The sequence below is a fragment of the Leptonotus elevatus genome, chromosome 8 (genome assembly GCF_054856555.1).
Source record: "Leptonotus elevatus isolate MCC_2025b chromosome 8, RoL_Lele_1.0, whole genome shotgun sequence".
NCBI classification, from domain to species: domain Eukaryota; kingdom Metazoa; phylum Chordata; class Actinopteri; order Syngnathiformes; family Syngnathidae; genus Leptonotus; species Leptonotus elevatus.
In genome coordinates, this window is record NC_141246.1 from 14,748,083 (window position 1) to 14,771,657 (window position 23,575).

The 23,575-nt window shown below is 40.1% G+C and overlaps 1 protein-coding gene across 1 annotated transcript in view; it reads left to right on the top strand.

Moving 5' to 3' along the window:
• prkcaa (protein kinase C, alpha, a) overlaps positions 1-21,348 on the top strand; it is a 114,559-nt gene extending 93,211 nt beyond the window's left edge. Inside the window, exons 14-17 of the mRNA XM_086081959.1 lie at positions 2,419-2,499; positions 3,494-3,601; positions 7,229-7,369; positions 17,100-21,348. Of these exons, the coding sequence (XP_085938085.1) occupies positions 2,419-2,499; positions 3,494-3,601; positions 7,229-7,369; positions 17,100-17,264 (495 nt within the window). The 3' untranslated portion in view covers positions 17,265-21,348. The remainder of the gene's footprint in view (positions 1-2,418; positions 2,500-3,493; positions 3,602-7,228; positions 7,370-17,099) is intronic.
• The last annotated feature ends 2,227 nt before the right edge of the window (positions 21,349-23,575 follow it).

A 23,575-nucleotide genomic window follows, 5' to 3' on the forward strand; every position in this document is an offset into this window, starting at 1 on the left:
TGCGCGGCCCCACTGTGGCCAATCGGGCATCAGTATTATAAAGGGAAGTGACCTGAAAATAAAATAATAATAATAAGTTAGCCCGCCCTTCACAACCCTGCCAGTCCAGCTAGACAGGTCGCTGACTGAATAAAAAGGCAGCCTATAATCGATCTAAAAGGACAGCAGGTAGCAGCAGAAAAAAAAACAGTAAAAATAACCCAATCATAACCCAAAAAGTGATTAAAACTAACACGTAATTGCTATCCGCATCACACACAAAACATCAACGTTCAAAACAGTCTAAAAATCACTCTTGGCGAGCACATACGCACGAGCCCAGCAATCCATGTGGTACTCCACTGAATCTGGCCTTTTGACCACACGCACCTGCTCTCATTTCAGCCTAATTTGGTTAAAGGACGACTACATAGAGCAAACTTGTCATTACAGTCGGGGTTCCTTTTAAAGGTAAAGTCAACCCCAAAATTGTCATTACAATAATATGTTCTGTGCAGCCCCACTAGTCTAAACACGGCATTAAGTAGCAAAATCCATCCATTTGTATCCATCTCAAGGGGCGGCCATTTTGCATCCACATGCTGTCTACTGAAAATGACATCACAGTCACTCTGGGCTCAGGTAACAACCAATCATGGCTCACCTGTTTGCTGGGTTTGGTCATGTGACTTGGCAAGCTGAGACATGATTGGTCGATACCTAAGCCCTGAGAAACTGTGACGTTATTTTCAGTCAACGGCAAGTGGCAAAATGGCCGCCCTCTGAGATGGATAAAATGGGGGGAATTTTTGCTGCTTAACTCATATTCCACAAACAAAATATTAATCAGAATACTGTGGTAAGGACAGTGGGACTGCGTTGATCATATTATTGTAATGAACATTTTTAGGTTGACTTTCCCCTTTAAGTACAGTAATTTATTTCATAATAAATACTGTAATATAGTTTCTTAATTAAATGGTGTTCAGATTTGACTTCAGTGATCTCTTCTGTGGACTTTTCCCCCCGCGACTGACATCAAAATATGACGGGCGGGTATTAGCTTTCCAATGACCTTTGGATCAAAGAACAACAACCAACAGCAAACACTCCAGTCAACTTCTGCCTACAGCTTTATGCTATCAAAAACTGCACCTGATTCTCTTTTTTGTTTAAATATTTCTTAGTTCATGCAAAAATAAGCACCTCAGCACCTACTGAGCAGAGCCAAGCAGTCTGCTGAAGCGGGTTCACCCTGAGTAGGCGCGATAGCGCAGAGTCTCTTTCCCACAACTTTTTGCATTCCAACAAGCAGCATTTGAGCGTGATGAGTTACAAAAACTTCATTTTCATGGTCTGCAGAGCGCAGACACTTAGGGAACGTTTGGTCAAGAGCTATGCAAGGTTATTTACTTGTAGCACAAACTTGCAGTCAGCTGTTTTCTTATGAAAAGTTTAATTAAATTTAGGTGAGGCAGTAAGTGATACAATTAAATGCTGTGCGGATGTTTTTTTTTTTCAGACCTCAGTATTGTTCATTCGGTAATTTTACCGATTTGACATGTCATCATCATTGCTCTCTTTTTTTTTTGTTTATTTTTATTTTGTATGTGCACGTGCGTGTGTATGTGTGTACTCATTAGTTCACCTAAAACCTATTAAAAATCCCATACCGTTCACCTAAACCGAATACTTCAGAATCCAGCTAGAGTCGTGAGGTTGTCAGGAGACCCGAGGAAGGATCAAAGAAAAGAAGGGAAAGTGAAATCCAGCACCGACCAGACATTACCTACTACCCACCGGGTTACCAACCAGAGTCTTTCACCAACCCCAGAAAACATCTAAATTCCAACAAATTAGGGAGACCTCAAGAGACCAAAGGAGAGACTATGAGAGGATGTTTTTTTTTTCTACTCTTCTCTAGTTGACGATGGCATTTAGATATTGTGGTCTGTGTGCATGCATGAATGTGCACAAGCTTGTCTTTGTGTGAGGGTTAACACACGGAAGTCATGCAACCCTCGGGAGTGCAGAGCTGGAAGTGCATTTGTCAACCTGTGTGTGTGCGTGCGTGTGTGTATTTTGGACTCCCTTGGGCAAGGAAGAGGTCAGGTGAATCTAGACACAATAATAGTAGCATTAGCAAACATTATTTACACATGTGCGTGTTTATGCATATATCGTGGATTCATGTGTGTGCGTGTGTGTGTGTGTGTGTGCGCGCTTGACTGGAGGGAATGTCCTTTAAATGTAAAGGTTGGATGTTACTCAGCAAGGATGTATGACAGATCCTTAATTTTGTTTTGTTTTTTTCCCCCCTTACCACGATTCAACCTTGATAGATGACCTGAATTACTGAGAATCTACACAGACATAATTTGATCCCAATAAAAGTATACATAACTCAGTAATTACATTGTTTTTTTGTTTTTCCCACAGATTATTGCATATCAGCCATATGGACGCTCTGTAGACTGGTGGGCATATGGAGTGCTCCTCTATGAAATGTTAGCTGGACAGGTGAGTATCGCACCCACAGACAAATACTTGCATCGACGCCACCTCAGTCGTTCCTTGACTTATAAGTTAAATTTGTTCCACGTCCATGCTCTTAACTTCAAACACTCCACAGACTTTCATGCTTCAACTCTCATTGACATTGTGGCCCTTTTAGTTTGGGCGCCTTGGCCACCAGGGGGAGTATAATAAAGACATTTGTAATAACAAAGCATTTCATATCCAAGTGATTCAGTAAGCTGCAGCAATATCAGTTAGGCCTTGTAAGTGTTGTTATATTGTTTGTCTATGTGTGTTTCTACACCTTTTTTGTTCAAATGACTCAAATTTTGTTCATATCTCAAGACAAAATCGGCAGCTCATATCTAAAAAAAAATTTAAAAAAATGGTTAGTCGGGTCACTCATAAGTGGCATTGCCGCTGTATTAGACATATACTACTAAATCCATATTTGTTATATTGACCGAACATAACTTTTTACTTGAGGTGTCCTCAACCTCTGTGAGTTCGTGAGAAACTGGGTAAAGAGGTCATGACGCAGAAAGGCTATCTCTAGCAAGCCTAGTGGAGTGCAAACGACAAATAATTCATTTCCTGAACTGTCGAGACATCCACATTAGAGTTACTGATGATAAGCACCCAGCGAGGACGGCACATTGCTGGGTCATCCACTAGCTTTCCTCAAAACGGGCAAATTTCCTTCCAAATTTTCTTATGTTTGAAAGGTATTAAAAACCTGAAAAAAAGTAACTTCAGCTAACAACTCAGGCACTTTCACATACTTCCTTGACACCGATTCCTACTTTCCTATTAGCCAGGGGTTTGTCGCCTTACGTTCTTGTGGCATGTTATTCAATGAGTAGCTGATCCCTCTCATGCTGCATGGCAGAACTTAACAAAAAAAAAATGGTGGTCTGAGAAGTGCAAGCATCCATTCATTCATCATGTGATAATGGATGAAACGCCAACATCAACATCACGCTCCTCCTGTCCGCAGCCCCCGTTCGATGGACAGGATGAAGACGAATTGTTCCAGTCCATTATGGAGCACAATGTGTCCTACCCAAAGTCCTTGTCCAAAGAGGCAGTTTCCATCTGCAAAGGGGTGAGTGAAAGGTTCGATACCATCAATGGCATGTTTCTGATTTTGCACTTTGCGTGGTCAAGCAAGCGGCGAATCCATCTGCTGCGCATAAAAAGTTAATGTGAGGCAGCTTCAACCTTCTTCCCTTTGACACGCGCCATCCGTCAGGTTGTGTGGTTTCAAAAAACACACTTCACTCTGTTGTCCTCCCCTCAAAAAAAACGAAACAAGTCTTATTTGAAACTCACGCAATCAGCAATTTAAAGTGCAGTTTGTTGAGCTGTTCCCCGAAGCCAACACAAATTTAAATTCATGTACGAGGAAGTCTGCTTGTTGTACATTTGTAATTTTTTAGTAGTGAAAGAAGCAGATGCTCCGTGTTGTGTGCACAGTAAGGAATCATTTTCACAGGTTGCATGGAACTGGCAAGATCAGTATTGATGTTATGGAATCATGAATCCATTATTTGTCACAAGATTTATTTAGACAACAGTGTGTGTGTGTGTGTGGGGGGGGGGGGTTCTAGGAGGGAACAGAACAGTACAGTGGGTCAAAGTAAGTCAGTCACACGATATACTGGAACATAGTGTCTCAGTTCATCTCAATATCATCAAATTGTGACGGAAGGACGCGATATAAATGTTAATTTCATTGTACTTATTTAAATTGCAGATTTGCAAGTACAAGTTAAACATAGCCAAGTGTGTTGTTCCAGTTAACTCCAGAGCTGACTCTTGTGACAGTAAATAAGTATTCACGTTGAAATTGGATCGAAACTAAGAATGAATGATTGAATACATTTCGAACATGTATATTAAAAAAAAATAATAATAATTAAATTAAAAAACATCAACAACACAAAGCACTTGCTCGGAAAAAGAGTAGGAAGAAGTATAAACTTATTTAACTCCTACTATTTTTTAACTTATAGCTTATACAAGAATAACCCTAACTGTTACAAGTTTACCTGAAAAAAAAACATGAACATAATATACCAATTATATCCTTAGAAATTAATAACACAAACATACTACAAAAGACATAATCACTTGTATAAATACAAACGTTTGTATATAATTATTCTCAGCTTTGTTTATACCTGCATCTCAGTCCTGTCTAACATATTTCCTCTTCTCTGTACTCTTATACTCCTTTTTAAACACATTTATATTTCTACTTTATTTGATATTAATCTCCAAATTGTTCCACAAAGTCACACCACACCTTGATATGCGCATACTTTTCACTGTTGTTCGAACCTTTTGCTTCTTAAAATTCAAATCCCCCTTAGATTATACTCACCCTCTTTGTTTCATATTGGTGGAGCAGGTTGTGTGTTTCAAATACTAAATAAGAAATCTAAATTAATATTTTTTTGTTACTATTCATAAAGTGCATACGACCATTTCTAAATGGTATAGCAATAGAGTGACTATAGCTATAATGACATATTAGTAATTCCTTAGTCAAGTATTTTAAGTAAGTTTATTTTAAAATGTAACTCAACTTTATTTCCAGTGTCTTAGACCCAAGTGTTACAGTAATGTCCTAATTTTATGTGAAAAGGGGTTTGGCTTATTAGAGTTACAATATAAAATTGCATATGCAGTGTATTTTTTGTTGCTGTAATATTATGAGAATTATTTGAAATGGTGAGCTCACAAAACCTGCCATTTGATTTCATGAATGGTTTCCAGTATAGTTCTTTTCTCAGCAACAAACGGTGTTGATGTGCCAAAACACATTCTTAATGTAATGTTATGACTTCATGAGGTTCTTTAATAATACATTTTATTTGGAGTGATATACCTTTATTCCATATATTTTGGAATGTCTATAAGTATGCGCAATGGTTAAAAAGAGCATACATTATGTATGAAAGCACGTTATTTTCTTTCATGGTTGCAGGTTAAATCTCTGAGCTGTGGAATGAATGAATGTGCCACCCTCATTTTTCTTTATTTGTGTGTGCAGGTGGTTAAAAATTGTGTTCCTGAGCATAATGCATTCTCAGATATAATACACCCCCACGAAATAGCCCTTCAAAAGCTGATTTTCCTTTGTACTCATGTATTATGCGCTCCCCCAATTTGCTGGTGTCTATGCTAAGAAAAATTAGCTATTCTCTGCATAGTAATTTGATAGTTTAGGTCCTAAATCATCAAGCTCATGAGATACCCTAAACTTTAGGGTATCTCATGTCCAGACTCATTTTGGCTGTCAACACTTGAGTCCACAGATATGAAAATACCGGTAGCAGTACCGAGTTATAACATGGTGATGCTTAACAAGGTAGTCTAAGGGTTTAGCATTATGTGTGCAAAAATATTTGAAAAGACTTCTAAATTTCTCTAAATCCGAGAGAACAATGCAACGTGCAAACCAATTAAAGCAATTACATTTCGAGCAAAGCAGTCCAATGATTTTTTTTTTTTTTGAAGGTGTGAAATTTGTAGCAGGAGGCTTTCTTATTGCCTGGCACACTTTTGAATGCACAGAAAGCTGCAAATGATTTGGACTTGTTTGCTTGGTTCTCAGCAGCTGTGTGATGCTAATTAACATTTGGCCTAGCTCTCTCGGTCTCAGTGTTAAGAAATCTCGCTCAGTTTTAAAGTTTCAGTGTTACATTTCAACTTTGCCCTTTGCCCTTTACTGTTGTTGTTTCATTAAAAATGGCCTGAACAAAACGTGCAGGACGTGATAACTAAACCCGCTGACCTCTTCATAAAATATTTAAATAAATAGTATTTTTTCTAAGATAGTTATGCTGATAATATTGACACTAATGTAGTTTGCAATGGTATTCAATTGCATCACGCAGAGATGTGCTGAAACCATTTTTGGTGTGGTCGAACATAATCCGTTACCAGCACTGATCAGCCTCCATTTTGTTTCTATTTCAAAACTATTCTTGCTTTAAGAAATAATCAAAGTTGTTTAATTGGTGTGCTGGTCCTCATATATAGATGTAAACTTACATAATTGATTGCAAATAATTTATTAGAGCCCCAAGTTATGGTTCGCCCCAGTTTGAAAATCCCAGATTTAAACAAAACCGCTGCGAACTGTAAAAACTACGTAAAACTGTGACATAACTTTGTGAACAAGTGACATGCATGCTACATAAAATTATTGTTCTCCTTTTCAGCTGCACTTAATAAAGCACAAATATTATTGCAATCATACTGAAATTTAATAAATACAAATTTGCATGTCATCATAAACAACAAGCCCTTTACACTTACTTTATAGCTGTTCTCATTTTATTCTTGATGATTTTTTTTTTTTTTTTTTTACTGCTCATATTCCTATGGGTACTTTTTAAATTTGTTTTCTTAAAAAAAAACGGAGTCCTTGTGTCATCTGGTGTGATTAAAAGTGGCAGCAGTTCTCTAAAGCAGAGAAGGGCAAATAAAATTAAAAAAAATCACAATTATCTCACTTATTTTCGAGCCCTTCTGTGTTGTTGTCATATACTGACCCAGAAAAGCAGTGGAATCACATTAAGGAACACATCAGTAAAAGAATACCGGAGAGGGAGTCAATTACACATTACTCATTTTGAGTGAAAGTGCGATGTAAGATTGCCTGTGTGATCCACTTGCTTTGACTCCATATCGACTTAATTGTTTTCTGCACATTGAACAGCTAATGATCAAGCATCCGTCCAAGCGTCTGGGCTGCAGCCTTGAAGGAGAGCGAGATGTCAGAGAACACGCCTTCTTCAGACGAATTGACTGGGAACGCCTTAAGAACAAGGAAATACAGCCGCCATTCAAGCCTAAACTGGTAAGTTCTGTGCACATATAGTGGGAAGAGAAATATTCACTCAGCGGTGGTCATATCTTAGTACATAGATGGATAGGGAGGATCTTACTTGCAGATCCACGGATGGAAGGATGAATCGATTGATTGGTATGTGGATAGATACAGTGGAGTTAGGATGTATCGATAGTTATATAGTGGATGGACTGCAGGTTAGATGGCTTTGTGGGTGGTTAGATGGATAAATGTCTGTGTGGCTGGTTAATGATTGGTTGATAGAAGATGAGGGCCTTGGTGGTCTGATCTGTCCCCAAAGAAGCTGGCTAGTCGGGATGTGCAATGTTGCATCTGTAGCCTGAGCTGGTGCTCTTTGCCTTGTAAACAAAACAATATCAAGGCTCTCCCTCAGAGCTAATGTACCAATATCTGGTTAGGAGGCCTTAAGAATGCCTCTCTGGTGAGGTGTTCTGGGCACGGTCTTGGGGAAGACTCATGACAAGCTGGATGGACCATATCTCTTGGGGGGCCTGGGAAAACCTCGGTGTCCCCTGGAAGAGCTGGCCAAAGTGGCGGAGGAGAGGGAAGTCTAGGGTTCCCTGCTTAGGATGGACGGACGGACGGCGGGCGGACGGACGGACAGACGGCTGTATTACTGTGCTGGGAAATTCATCACAACTAAAGCAGAGGAAGCTGTCCATTGCCTAAAGCTATTTTTAATTTGCCTACAAATATTTCACTGCTCGCAAACATAGAGCAACACATGTCAAATATTAGAAACTATCGTTTATTTATTTTTTTCATTTTTATGTTTGATCTCAATTTTCTTTTCACAATGTTTTAGTGTCACAATCTGCAGTTTACGCTCTTAACAACTCTCAACAAGATCAATTCATAAAAGTCAATGTTGGCAATAAATTACTGATATTCAAGTATCAACTATAATGAATGCAGCACAGTGCAGCCAATATTTGAACTGTTACAGAGACATTGATGACACCATTTTCAGCCATATATGCCAATGAAAGCACATTTACACACACATGCATGATGAGAGTGATAATTGCAGGAAGACTACTTTGACACGTTTCGGGGAATATGCAAAGGAAACGTTTCCATTCATTCACATTTCCAACTCGAGTAACACTTTCCAAACAAGGTTGTTAACAATAACATTAGACTGATATAATATTGTATGATATTATTACATACCAGTACTATTTTCTGAGAACATAATTAGAACTTTTCCTGTGTTGACAAATCTCCATCCACGTTCTCCATCCGTTTCCCCTGTGCCAGGTCGTTAGGGCCTATGCAGCCATTTAGGGAGCTCATGAATACGAGAACAAGTCATTACAGCCCATCAAGTCCAACACTAAACAGGCTTTATTGCTACTGTAGATGTATGGCACTTACCAGGCAATGAACTACAGGCATTATTGGCATTCCAACATAAGCAGAAGAACATTATTATCATTGTCTACAGTAATGACCTCATACTTAGTCTGCGGGAATTACCCGAGTCCTGCGAGTCCTATCAATCCAATGGCAATGGAGAAAAAAACAGCAAGTAACAGTAAACATCATCTTCATCCTTCTCGTGGCGACAGGCAATCATACTCAACTATAATCCAATTTGACCTCTAGACCAGTGTTTCTCAACCCTGGTCCTCAAGGCTCCAGATTCCAACGCAGGTGAGGATCGTTATCTGGCTTCTCCAGAGCTTGCTGATGAGCTGTCATTGGAATCAGCTGCGTGTCGAATAGGGAAGATGTAGAAGTCGTAGACGTAGTCTGGATAGTGTGCCTCGAGGGCCAGGGTTGAGAAACACTGCTCTAGACAATAGTAATTGCACACTGCCAAAAATGTTGGTCAATCTCCAAATTGTACAACTTAACACTGTTTAAGATGTCAAGTGATTGAAGTGCCGTATAATATTCCTTCAACATTGCTGTGCTGTGAGACTGTCAAAACAGTTGCAGGGACAGGGTAAACTGTATATTGCATGTGACATAAAGTACGGTCCATGAATAATTCCATATCTTCTTATCCCAATGTATAATTAATACATTGTCAATTACTTATGAAGGATACAATGAGGCAAGTCTTGTCAAACTAAACATAAAGCAAATATAAGCGTGGAGGACCCTGAACGAGTAGATGTGTGTTTGTTCCACATTTGAATCCAACCTCAAGGGCTCCTGTTCCTCTAATAAGGTGAATCCCGGCTTCACCGTCCCTGTCGCCTCCTGCTGCTTCATGGATGCATTTTGTGTGATGCAAATGTTGAGTGTGTGTGACTTTCAATTTCGAAGATTGTACATAGGAAGAATGTGAGGGCTGTGGAAGTGGAGCCAGGCTGGGGATGCATGTCCTGTATTTATTTCAAAGAATAGAAGCGTATGGCCTTTCTTGCTTGTCCACTTTTGTACCGGTCCAATTGTAAGTTGAAGGGAAGCCAATGTGTGCATGTTGACATTGCCTTAGCACAGTGAATGATCGCATGGCTATACTGTAGATGTGGGAAAAGATAAGAAATGGTCCTGCTAGATAATGAATGCCATGATCTGATATGTACCATAATGGTCTATCATGTCCATCTCTATGTAATACAGCACGGTGGAGTCCATTACCAGCAAATAGCTGTTGTTACACTCCCGTCACACTCGACTAAATCCAACTCTTCCTCCCCAACCCGTTGTGTCGTCTCATCCCTCTTTTTATGCACATCCATCCTTGCTCAATCTCAGTTCATCCGCCCGCGACAGCTGCGCAATTGCAATCAATATCCTCGCTGCATCTCGAGCTGAGAGATCCAAACGTGTGGATAAAAAACTGTGCGGCATTCTCATTAAGTGTTCGTCCATCACGGGATGTCGTTACCGAGGCAACGCCAACAACATCCATTGAGCAGCGTTTGCCAGAAACGCCCACTTACGGATGGCCGACATGCTTTATGGCTTTAAGGAGGAAAGTGGGGCAAGTGCAGAAGCTGTTGATTGATAGTTGTGCGAGCTGGGAATGAATCGAGGTTGAGGAAGGAAGAGTGGGAGGTCTGTGTCATTGCACAGACATCCTGGACGGCATACCTAATGGCGTGTGTGGCCACTCACATGAATTATGATACATTCACTTGCGACTGCAGTTGTCAGACAAGGAAGGTTATACACTCGTAAGATGACATTGACACGTTGCCTATTTTGGCCTTCATTTAATGCAATAAATAGGATTTATCTATTATGATGTGACTGAATCTGTGTTTGCATCAACCCTGCCTCTGGAGAAACTCATTTACAATTTAATCATAAGTAGCATAACCACTACAAATCTTCTATTAGGCAGTAGAAGCATGACTAAACCAGGGTTTCCCCCAGTGTTTTATAGGCCTGGCAGGCTGACAGTTTTCTCTTGCCCGAGCGCAAAGGCTAAGGCTACCCCATCCATAAATAGCAGTTGTGTGTGCACTTCCTTCCCCCATCGACGTATAACAACGAATAGTAATGGATCGATGTCGTTCGTTCGTCCGCACCCCTGTCGACGAATATAATTCATTCGTTATGACCGCCAGGCTTAGCAAGTTATCTGGCGGAAATCCTGTAAATTACAAATACAAATGATAATACACATGTTCCCTTACTTTTTGTGTGTGATATGTTCCACGCCCACCCACGATAAAAGAATTTCCGCAAAGTAGAGGTTGTTAAAAAAAAAGTTTTGTTTTTTTTCTTCAATAACCGCTAACCGTCTGTCACCTTAATGAGCTCTTTGGAGTTGTGTAAACAAGCCTGTTGAATTTAGTTGCCTTCAATTAATTTGTTTTTCTACTTCTCCTGCACTGCATGTGTAAGGAGGGGGGCGTACATCACGGTACACGTTTCTTAATTGACCAAATATTTTTTTTACTTAAATATTAAAAAAAAAAAAAGACATAATAGCAGAATAAATGGACCCAAATAAAAATCTGTGAAAAAGTGAATCTGGAATAAGTGAACTGCAAAGTAGTGACGGACCACTGTAATGTAAAAAGACTGAGAAATCTACGAAAGCAAATCCATTTTCAGTCCTTGACACCTCTCACCGTGAATGAACTGACTCACAAGGTCTAACTACACCAATCCAACGTCGCTAGTAGGACAGCGTTAAGCCAATGGCATGCGTCGTCAGTGTATAAATTACTTTCGTAAAGTCGGATCGAGTTGGAATTCGTCGGGGGGGGGAGCGTTTCCAGCAAATCCAACATGTTGAATCGGCGTCAGGCGTCGGGGCATTTGATCACTGTGATTGGCTGTTAGCTAGCGAATCAGCGCACGGGGCAAGAAGAGGAAGTGACGAACGCGGATAAACAGTACCGATGGAAAGTCTGGACAATTTTTTTCCCGCTCATATTGCGCATCGTCACCCTGCTGTACCCTCCGCATTTGAACGTACAATGTCTGTCTGGACAGAAGATTTGTTTTGAGAGAGACCGGCATTGTATGATATTACCGTTAAAGGGTATGCCGACAAAGGTATGAAAGCCAAACTATGGCATGACATAGGGACGCGACTGGATATAGCAGGTAGGACTTACTTTTATACTTGAGAAGTGCAGTAACTGTGTGTAATTAGTAAAAGTAACCGGTATGCATTGTTTACGTTTTTGTATCCCGCCCCCGTAAAGATCGTTGCCTGAGCCTTGAGCAACTGTGATGTCATCTTCAGTCAACAGCAAGTGGCAAAACTCCCACCTCCTTACATGGATAAAAACGGCTGGAATTTGCTGCAGAACTCATATTCCACAAATGTAAAATTCATCAGAATGTCATGTTTAGATTAGTGAGGTGACATATAACATTATGGTCAAGAAATGTTTAACTAATTTAGTCATTTGCTCCCAAAAACGTATAAAAACGTTCTGTTTTAAATATTGCCATGGTCCCATGTTGTCCTATGTTTTTTTATGCTAGAGCATACAGAAGGCTTTGATGTAGCCTCTGAGCTGAAGAGAACACCTAAAAGAATGGCAGTTATTACAAAAACGGCCAGCAGGTGGCAGCAGAGTATAAGAGATCAACCAGGGACATTTTGCCAAAAGGCTCTTTTCCCCAGTTTTTTTTTTAAACAGATTTGTGAATAATGATGAAACTTAGCTTTATTCTAATGGTAATTGCTGCAAAACGGAAATATGTTTTTCTCTGATGAAAGAAGAGACTCTTATCTTTCTTTTGGCAGGTTCCATGTTTTTATAGCAATAGAACACAGTATTCTTGCAAAATCTGTCAAAATCCAGTAAAACAGCCGGGAGCGAAGGTGGTTGCTTCAGTGAAAATGGTTGTGCGCGAATGAGCTAAGGTTGACTTCCCCTTTAAGCTACTACTTCTACTCTTGTGTATACTATATTGTTTTTCTCTCTTGAATTCTCATGCACATTAGTCACAGCTTTCCGCCAAGCACTGTCATATCAGCAGCCCAAGTGATTGGTATCTGCACCTGGTCAAAGGTCAAGCATCTTTCCTAAGCACTCAACATGATGGAGAGATTGATTTTTCTCACTGCTAATCAGTGAATTCTTTGCAAGGACGCCACACTGTTTCCGAGTATTTCCGAGGATCAATACGTTTCCATGCATTCTATAGTTCATTTCTTAGTGGTATGTTGATTTTTGAGTTTATGTATTCAGCGGTCCATAGTAGAGTAGTACATTGATGACATCTACAGTATAAGCAAAACATCATTTCCTATACAAAGAAGATAAAGTCCACATAAATTGCTTATCTTGGTGAAACATGCTGACTTCAAATGTCTCAACTGCTAATAAACAATTTCACGGTGAGTTGAGGTGAACGGCACAGGGCTTCTCCCTGTCGTGAATGTAGAGAGAGCGAAATAGCTAGAGCGCGTGAGAGCGAGTGTGTTAGCACAACTCTTAATGGAGGCGAGCCGACGGTTATCATCCTAAGTAGCTGACTTATTTTAATATGCTTGAGTGCAGAGGCGTGCATGGCTGTGTACATGCAGAGGGGAGAGGAGGCAACGAGATTAAAGACGAGAGAAAGTAGGTCAAAATCCCATGTAGGACATTTTGTCACCGACAATGTATCAACAGCTTGGGTCATCAAGCCGCAAGTTTTGGCTGAAACACACCATGAGAAAGAGGGCATGAATGCATTGGTCTAAAGAGATAGATTTCGAGTAGCAAAGGCATTGTGCTCCATGTCCCCATCATAACATGTTCTGTCACCTCCTTTTAAGTCACTAAAAACAGACCCCACATAAATATGTGTACACCAGTGATTTGCATTGGTAGAGCGGAAAGTTGACCGTCAAATAGTCAACCTGTCCAACTGAATATAGTATATTGAGGTCACTATAGAGGTCCAAGTGAAAAATGCCTTGCCTCTGTTGAGCGAAGTGTAGTCAGTGATGGATCGAAGACGACAGTTGAAGGACGCTGGCATTACCCGTCAGTATCTCCCGAGCGTGATTCACGCACCGTACACACACACTCACACAAATGTTTGTCCTTTATGTTGAAGAGTTGCTTGGAGGGAACGTCACCTGTCAGTAAAAATATCACGGAAGGACGTTAGAACATGGCCGACACACAAACACGTTTGCGCTTCTTTGTGTGAACAGGTTTTTTTTTTTTCAATTAAAAAAATGACAGGAAACCAAAAGTGCAAAAGTGTTCTGCACACACTTAGGCACATACTTGCACAGTTGATGCTAGCATAAACCCAAATGTCGTCAAGGAATGTAGGTCAGTCAGTGGAGGCCCGTCACTAGTTAGTCATGAGTTTGAAACCCGCTCACAGCTGCCAGTCCAAACATTGGAAGCGACCATGACAAAAGGGATGTCTCATTTGCATACAGTAATCATTCTTATGTTTATGTGTAACCTCCAGCAAGGCTCAATAGTATTGACAGATTATGAAAGTTTAAATTGATTCAGCTTTGCGGTAACAAAATATCAACATCATAGCAAAAATCGATCGTTCAGTCTATTCTATCCACTTCAGATGACGACATGTGCAGTTGCTGTAGTTGATTCTTGAGTTGAAGCTTTTTTTCACTTGACAGATGCATAATGTGAGGAGATGACGGTGGGAGTTGAATGAGAAGTCATAAGGAGCCAAGAGGCTCCTGCTCTGAGCAGTGAGAGTTGAGGCCAAAAATGTGGAGGAAGAAAGTTAGAAGTAGTCCGACTTGGCCAAGCACACGTGATGAATCTCTCTTGACCTAAATAAGCGGCTCTGTCTGAACAAGACTCAGATCTTAATTAATCAGAAAAGGAAGGAAAACACTGTCGGACACTTAAGGGCGGGCAGGGACATCTCACAAGCAAATTTAGACCAGCAATTAGGTCAGGAGAAACATCCTCATCTACTGTTATTTACATATTCCTTCATTATTGTCTAGCTGTTTTACTTTTTTATCAGCCATTTTTTAAATCAGTACATTTGGAACCTTGTGGTTGAAAACAATATAAATGGACAAAAAGCTTCTTTTTTCAATTGTATTCATCTTGAGAGGCTCCTCCATGAATTATGTATGACTACTACGCTTAATTTACACACATTAAACAGAATAAAACATGCATCGATCCATTTATGAAAAATCGTGATATCAAGAGAGAGAGGGAAGCAGTGCACCATTAACACCTTGACTCGGGACGTTGTGAATCGGTGGAGAGAATACTTTGCGGACCTCCTCAATTCCACCGACATGTCTTCCTTTGAGGAAGCAGGGTCTGGGGACTCTGAGGTGGACTCCCCTATTGCTGTGGTCGAAGTCACTGAGGTGGTTGGAAAGCTCTTCGGTGGCAAGGCCCCGGGGGTGGATGAGATCCGCCCAGAGTTCCTAAAGGCTCTGGATGTCGTGGGGCTGTCGTGGTTGACACGCTTCTGGATTGGCAGACCGGGGTGGTGGTCCCCCTTTTTAAGAAGTGGGACCGGAGGCTGTGTTCCAACTATAGAGGGAGCCTCTATTTAGGGGTGCTGGAGCGGAGGTTCTGTTGGGAAGTCGAATCTCGAATTCAGGAGGATCAGTGTAGTTTTCGTCCCGGCCGTGGATCAGTGGACCAGCTCTACACCCTCGACAGGATCCCCGAGGGTGCATGGGAGTTCACCCAACCAGTCCACATGTGCTTTGTGGACTTGGAGAAGGCGTTTGGCTGTGTACTTCGGGGAGTCCTTTGGGGGGTGCTTCGGGAGTAAGGGGTACCGAGCCCCCTGATACGGGCTGTTCGGTCCCTGTACGACCGATGTCAGAGTTTGGTCCGCATTGCCGGCAGTAAGTCAAATTCTTTTCCAGTGAGGGTTGGACCAAGGTTGCCCTTTGTCACCGATTCTGTTCATAAATTTTATGGACAGAATTTTTAGGCGCAGCCGAGGCGTTGAGGGGCTCCGGTTTGGTGGCCTCAACATTGCATCTCTGCTTTATGCAGATGATGATGTGGTGCTGTTGGCTTCTTCAAGCTGTGATCTTCAACTCTCACTGGAGCGATTCGCAGCCAAGTGTGAAGTGGTTGGGATGAAGATCAGCACCGTGGTTCTAAGTCGGAAAAGGGTGGAGTGCCCTCTTCGGGTCGGGGATCCAAGTGGAGGAGTTCAATTATCTTGGGGTCTTGTTCCCGAGTGAGGGTAGGTTGGAGCGGGAGATTGACAGGCGGATCAGTGCAGCGTCTGCAGTGATGCGGACTCTGTATCGGACCGTTGTGGTGAAGAAGGAGCTGAGTCGAAAGACAAAGCTCTCGATTTACCGGTCAATCTACGTTCCTACCCTCACCTCTGGTCAGCGTTCAAAATGAGTTTCCTCCGCAGGGTGTCCAGGCTCTCCCCTAGAGATAGGGTGAGAAGCTCGGTCATCCGGCAGGGACTCAGTGTCAATCATAGGCTACTCCTCCGCGTTGAGAGGAACCAGTTGAGGTGGCTCGGGCATCTGGTTCGGATGCCTCCTGGACGCCTTCCTGGAGAAGTGTTCCGGGCATGTCCCATCGGCAAGAGGCTCAGAGGACGACCTAGGACACTCTGGAGAGACTATGTCTCTCGGCTGGCCCGGGAACGCCTTGGGAACCTATCGGAGGAGCTGGTTGAAGAGGCTGGGGAGAGGGAAGTCTGGGCTTCCCTGCTAAAGCTGCTGCCCCCACGACCCAATAAGTGATAGATGATGGATGGATGGATAATTATAGCTTTATTATGCTATATTATGTAGGTCACATGTGTGCATATACAAAGCAAAATCTCACATTGAACCTTGTTTGTTTGAAAGTGTTCTGCAGCTGTGCCAACGCTGATTTGCTCTTGTGAACGCTCCACTGCCATTGAGATGAATGAGATTTGGAGCATGTAATGTGATGTTAATAGTCAGGTGTGGGTTTTTTCTCTCCATTTTTTACGTGTCACTGGACACAGAATATTCAGATAAAGGGATTGCCTCCACCCATGTCAATTTGGTACGTTTTGTGCCTGTTACCAATAGGTTCGAGTGGGAAATGGTTACAGTACATGCTTCTTGCAATGTGCTTACTGTCTAATTCAAGGGTCACCAACCTTTTTGAAATGGAGAGCTACTTTTTGGGGACTAATTCACGCAAAGGGCTACCAGTTTCATACACACTTCTTAAATAACAATTGAATATATATTTTTTGTTAAAAAAAAAAGAAAAAGATCCAGGTTTCTTCTCAGTTCTCTTCTTATTTCAAATGCATCTCTTCTGTGTGTGTGTGTGTGTGTGTGTGTGTGTGTGTGTGTGTGTGTTTTTTATTGTCAATACAGTGCGGCAAAGGAGCCGAGAACTTCGACAAGTTCTTCACGCGCACGCAGCCTCAGCTGACACCTCCTGACGAGCTGGTGATCGCCAACATCGACCAGGCCGAGTTTGCGGGCTTCTCCTTCATAAACCCGCAGTTTGTGCACCCGTCGCTCAACGTCAGCGCGTGAGAGGGGATGGCCAAACCACCGTCAAGGAGCTCCTCAACTCACTGCCATCCACGACAACTAAGCAACAGCCTAACATATGACATTACAAAACGATGTATCATTTCTAATCACGAGCAGGATTGTAGGGCATGCTTATTTGTCTTCTATATTTTGCAATCGACATTACCAGTAGGGTTAATTTAGACTTTGCCGCCACAAGAAGTCATTTCTATTCGTTTACTAATAAGCATGTTATTGTGCACTATGATGTCTTTTTTTTTTTTTTTATTGAAAGTTTACTCCGAAACTGGACGCACTGAGAAAAAACGGTGTTCATCAATGCCAGTATATGATGTAAGTAAAGGACAACTTTGTATTAGAGAAGCAAGATCATTTCAAAGGAGTAGATGCATGTACTGTATGACTTGTTGAAGAAGCATTCTTGTCCACGCGCGCATCTAGTTGGTGGCTCAAAGTCGAGTTTTTTAATAAAGAAGAAGAAAAGGCTGAAGGGGCAGGCCTTGCGAAGTAACGCTATCGTAGCCAGACGGAGGAAAGCCGGTGCAGGCATTGAAAAAAAAGCACCTTGCGAGTCATTGTTCCTGCATCTTGTTTACAGCTTTCTGCCTGTTTAATTTATTTATGTCTGTAAGGTTTGAGTGTCATTTGATTCGTGATTGTCTCAATTGCCAGTGGTAGCAAAAATGAAGTCAGATTTTAATACAAGATGCAATGGTTCCAAATTACAAAGCCCTACTGAACTTAAATTCACTTAATTTCTCTACAGAGCGTACAATCTTCTTTTTTTTTTTATAATTCTTTGAATGCATTTAGGAACAGTTTGATTTTAACTCACAAGACACGTTGATATTTTGTATATACCTTTAAAAATCATGACTAAAAGTTTCCAGTGTTTTCAACTGTCTCTGTAAAGCATTTTTATGCACAAAGCCTGCTAACAAAAGTCAACAAATTTATAGAAAATACCATCCGTGTCATCTATAATATACAAGATCTTAGCTTTCCTGGATACAGACGTAATAGTTAAAGGGTAGTCAACCCCCCCAAAATTATTGACAAGAATATGTTCTATACAGCCCAACTAGTCTAAATATGGAAGTTTGTGGAATGTGGGTTAAGCAGCAAAATCCAGCAGTTTTTATCAATATCAGAAGGCGGCCATTTTGCCACTTGCTGTCGACTGAAAATGACATCATAGTTGCTCAAGTCTCAGGCAACAACCAATCACAGCGCAGCTTCAGCAAACAGTTGAGCTGTGATTGGCCGTTGCCTGAGCCCTGACCCAACATTGATGCCATCTTCAGTCGACAGCAAGTGGCAAAATGGCCGCCACCTGAGATGGATAACTCATATTCCACAAATGTATTATTAATCAGAATGTCATGTTTAGACTAGTGAGGTCGCACATAACATATTATGTTTAAGGTTGACTTCCCCTTTAAGAAGGCAGTGTTTTTAGTTTTTGTATGCATCCTGTTGTCTGTAAAAAAAATTAATTAAAAAAACGTAATTAGATTCATGTCAAAAGTAGAATAATGTTTGTCTGTTTTTGTTCCAAAGCTATGAATATTTCTGTCGCCCTTAACTTCTTTGTCATTAGAAATTAGATTGCAATCAGTATATAACTCCTTTGTAAATAATAAGTCTAGCAAATTTTTCTACCAACACCTAATTCTGTTTTTCTTACATTGTTGAGAGAGAAGCAACTGCAGTTCAGCCGTGTCACTTTTTTTTTGTTTGTTTAACAAGAGCCGACGCAACATTGCAAGTTGCTCATTTTGCTTGATTGGATGCGTTTATTGTTGTTTGATTTGGAAATCGTGTTGGACGAGCAAAGCACGTGGTAGCATCGCTCATGCATGGGAGTCATTAAATGCAGCATGCCACTTAAATGTAATAATTAATTCTACCAGAAAGTGATAGTCCCCTCAAGATCCAAGCCCGTTTTAAAGACTTGCTACAATTTGAATTGGCAAGAAGCATAGTGACAGGATGTGAGCTTCTCACTTTAAATCTTTATGGTCAGTATTTACGTGTGAAGGATTTGAATGACAGGTTGTTGTTGTTGTTGTTGTTGTTTTTTTTTGGGGGGGGGGGGGGGTAATTGAGGGCTGATTGTGACTTTCAGCACATTTCCCAATTGGACAAAAGTTTTGATATATCAGCAGATGTTATGTAAATTGAGTAGCATTTCAGGGGGTGGTCTGAGATAACCAATTTAAAAAAATTATATTTGTAAAATAATCCTGATCATATTTAATTATAGCATTCTCTTGCCATTTTTATACTGGTTTAACCATAAGTTGTGTTTTGTTAGAGTAACACAGTTTATGTTTGACAACATTCATATTTTTCTTTTAACCATCAAAATACAATTGTATGGAAACAGTTGATCATTATATTTTTAAGGTAAAATAAATCCATCCATATTTGCTTATGCTTAATATTTTGAGTGTAAAAGTTCTCAATTTGCTACAAATATTTATGAAGACCCCCTTTTAGGTCACAAGCTCATGATTTTGTGGCTTTATTATTTTTAACAAATCCACCTACAAGATTTGCTAACGTGATTCTTGTTATGTCGCTGCAGACCAGTGGGACCACTCACTCGCTCATGTCTCATTAATGGGGATTATAATCTTAAATATGTTTATGTGCTTTTCTTAGTTTTGGTTTTTGTGGCCATTGTCTGTTATCTCTCCTATTTCTTCAAACCAATGTGAGAATGTTTAAAAAAAAAAAAAATGCATCCAAATTTTCTTTCCTGCAATATGTGATGTGATATCCAGAAAATCATCTTTCCCGCCGTGCCAAACAAATATGTTGTTTTTGTGTTTACCTCTCCTGCCATGAAGATCACCCGCTGCTGGCCACATGATTGTTTCCGGACGAGCTAACTATACAAAGTCAAAAGACTGAGCAGAGTCTTCTTTTCTTTCCTATGGCTGTCTGCAACTTTGTCCAGTTTGAATTCAATCTTCATCACATGACATTTCGTGATAAGCGGAGTTGGCCATGTTAGCCAGTAAATAATAAGCATTGAGTTGACCGATGTCAAATTAATTTTTGCCGCTTTAGCATTTTTAATCATGTAGGCCTTCGGAAAAGTACTAAGAAATTGTATTGACTTTTATCGGACACTATTTCACATTTGTGCCGAAATGGAAAATGTTGGGCCTCGGCATTCCTATAACTTCTTCAATACGTTCAATATAGACGCAATGTGAATGGCAAAATGTTAGCCATTGCATACCTTGCCTCTTACATTGACCTGTATATCATCACTATAATGAAAAACCATCTTGATTTTATTCTAACAAAGAAAATGTGATTTATTTATTTTATTTTATTATTATTTTTAAATGGAATGCATTGAATTGATTGGGCAGTGGCAGGGAAATTTATCAATTTAGCATAAAAACATGTAAGATAAGATAAGGTAACATAATAAGAACTTATTTTCTGGCCGTAGAAAAGGAAGCTGTTGATATGTGATAAACATTAGTCACTAGTTCATCCGTCACCTTATCGACAGCCTGTTGAGTCTTTTGACTTCTTGAATTCACACAAACACGGTATGTAAAATTTTCAACAAGTCCAATTTTCCTCAAAGAACTTATTTTGGTGTTTTACATTGTTTACATTTGAGTCCTTTTTTTTTTCCTTCTTAATTGAATGAATTATGGCCAGCTTCTAATGAAGTCATCTTAATTGTAATGTATGACTGAGTGGTTTGTTTTCTTTCTTACACTCGTGCTCTTTTCCCGTAGGTGCGTTATAAGGCTTTAGATGAATCCTGTTATCTCTTCATAAAAGTTAGTCAGTGCCAGTTAAGAGAGGTGTCATCTTTTCGAACGAGGGCAGAAATGTCGCATTGCCAAACTCATCTCACAAGCACTTCCAGTAGATGCCCACGTAGACAATAAATGAAGGATTAACTTGTATTTTGCAAATGTTTGGTCTCTTCCCTTGTCAGCCTGAAACCTTTAAAACGACTGAGCAACCTACCTTGTAACTTGATTGTGTCATTTGTACCTAATGTATGATAATGCAAATAAAAATAAAAAAAGGAAACTGAGGTTCATACTTTGGCAGAGCAGTTTTTATTTCAGCCGTTTTTACTGTGCGATTCGATTAAACAAAATATTCAACATCACTACAAGACAAGCAATGTCCGATGATTTCCAACCAATACTGTATGTTTTTATCTGAGATTTCAAATGAGCCATCATAATGACCCGTTTTTTTTTTTTTTTATGACACACAATAGAAGCATTCATACAATCGCAAAATATGAATTTGCAATATTTACGCACATGATAGCGTGGAAGCTAGAAACTCACATTTTGGTCTAAATTCTCAAACTTGAAAAGCCTTCTAATAGCTAACACACTGATGTCTGTGTTTATGTTATGATTATTGTGTATATGCGCCAGCAATTATATATGGCTAATTTAATGCATGCATTGGCCCATGTAATGTTTCACTACAAGACATTAGTGTTAGTCTCATAACACAAGCACTAAAAATGCTAATGATTTTAAACAAATGTCTGAGACCTTTAATATCCGCATTTGAATGTGTGTGCGTGTAGCCAAAGCCTGACTGACTTTATCTCTTCATCTACTTTCCTGAAACCAAGCTTTGAAGTCAGATTTTTTTTTCTAATAAAGACTTTCAACCTTGACCTGTTTTTCCATGTTGCCCTCCCCTCAATCTTGTTATAGTTGTCCCTACAACATATTGCTATACAGAATCTTCATCGGTCATCAGCACAATCGAATGACCGACAATAATTAGTCGCTCATCTTGAGTGGGCTCGCTGTATAGAAGACGACTTGAGATGATACATTTAACTTATTTTTATTCAGAAATTTGTTTTGAGTATTATGTCAGATTTTATTGATATATTTGTTTTATTTTTTTCCCCACCATATTATCATATAGTTGTTGTTTTTTAAGCAAAATAACAGCCACCAGGTTGTATTTTCATTTCTAATCCACCACTAACTTAATCATTGACTTAATAATAATAATAATATTAATAATAATTAAGAGTTATCAATTGTATGTACATACATAAATTCCTCCCACCAGGGTTAGGATTATAAATTCACTCCCACAGCTAGATTTTGCTAGTCTCGCAAAATCCCAAAAGAAAATCAACTCCACCCTTGTGCACAGCTAAATTTACGGCGGGCACGAAAATGTATGCCTAATGACTCCATAGCTTGTTGTGTACATGATGTAAATAACTTTTTCATCATCTTGTTCACGTGACTTTGGATGGATGGTGGACGCCACCTGACTGGAGAGGAACCCGGTGGCACGTGTTGGCTCAGCTGCTGTGTGAGCTTTTGCTTACCACCTATACGTTTCACTCCACTTGCCATTGTGCTACAAACTATATAAACATAGAAATATGCACACATCTGGAGCTGGTACATGGCCATACTGTTCTGTTAGGTGAGCTGTTCTGCTCAAGGGGACAGATGCTGATTGCGTAAGAGTATACTTAAAGAGGTGCCACAACTGCCTCACAGTTTTGAGGTTGGGGGGGTTTGAATCCAGGCGCTGGATGTGCTGCATGGAACTGGATGTTTTGCCACCTTCCAAAAACATGATTCTTAGGTTGGGACTCTGTAAATAACCATTATTATATGTTCTTACAGAAATATTAATTTTATTTTATTTTGAAATTTGCATTGTAAATGTATCACTTCCGGTTTTGGATTTCGCTTTTGTTTTGAAGAGTCACTTCCGGTTTATTGATGTTTAAGGTTGCTTGATAGCGAAGTACGCTGGAAAAGCTTCAAGGAAACTAAAAACTAAACTAACTTTTAAACTGGAGCAAGTATTAGCCAACATGGTTGTTTGGGGCAACTTGTCTCAGTCATTTTGGGGTTTATTGTCACATATGCAAAAAATGGGCCAATGAAAAAAACCACCACTGGCAACCTTGTTTTTCTATGCCAGAATTATTCTGAAATAAATTTGCCATGTTCTGGTTCATTGTTTAAAAATTGATTTTCCAATTGTTGGAACTACAGTATGCCCACATGTCAGGACTGGTTTAAAATTCAATGTAATCTCAAATTTCCAGTTTAAAGTGGAGGGGGGCATTTGAGGATGAGAGCTATAACATGCCAGCAGTTCCTAAGGACTTTAATCCATTTTGTAATATTTTAGGTAATGTTTCAAGATTGATGATACAGAATTTTTCTGGCTGTAAAAACAAAACAAACGTTAATTGACACCATACAAACTCAAGTGGAAATTGAAATTGAAGGGCACAACAATGGCTGACATGT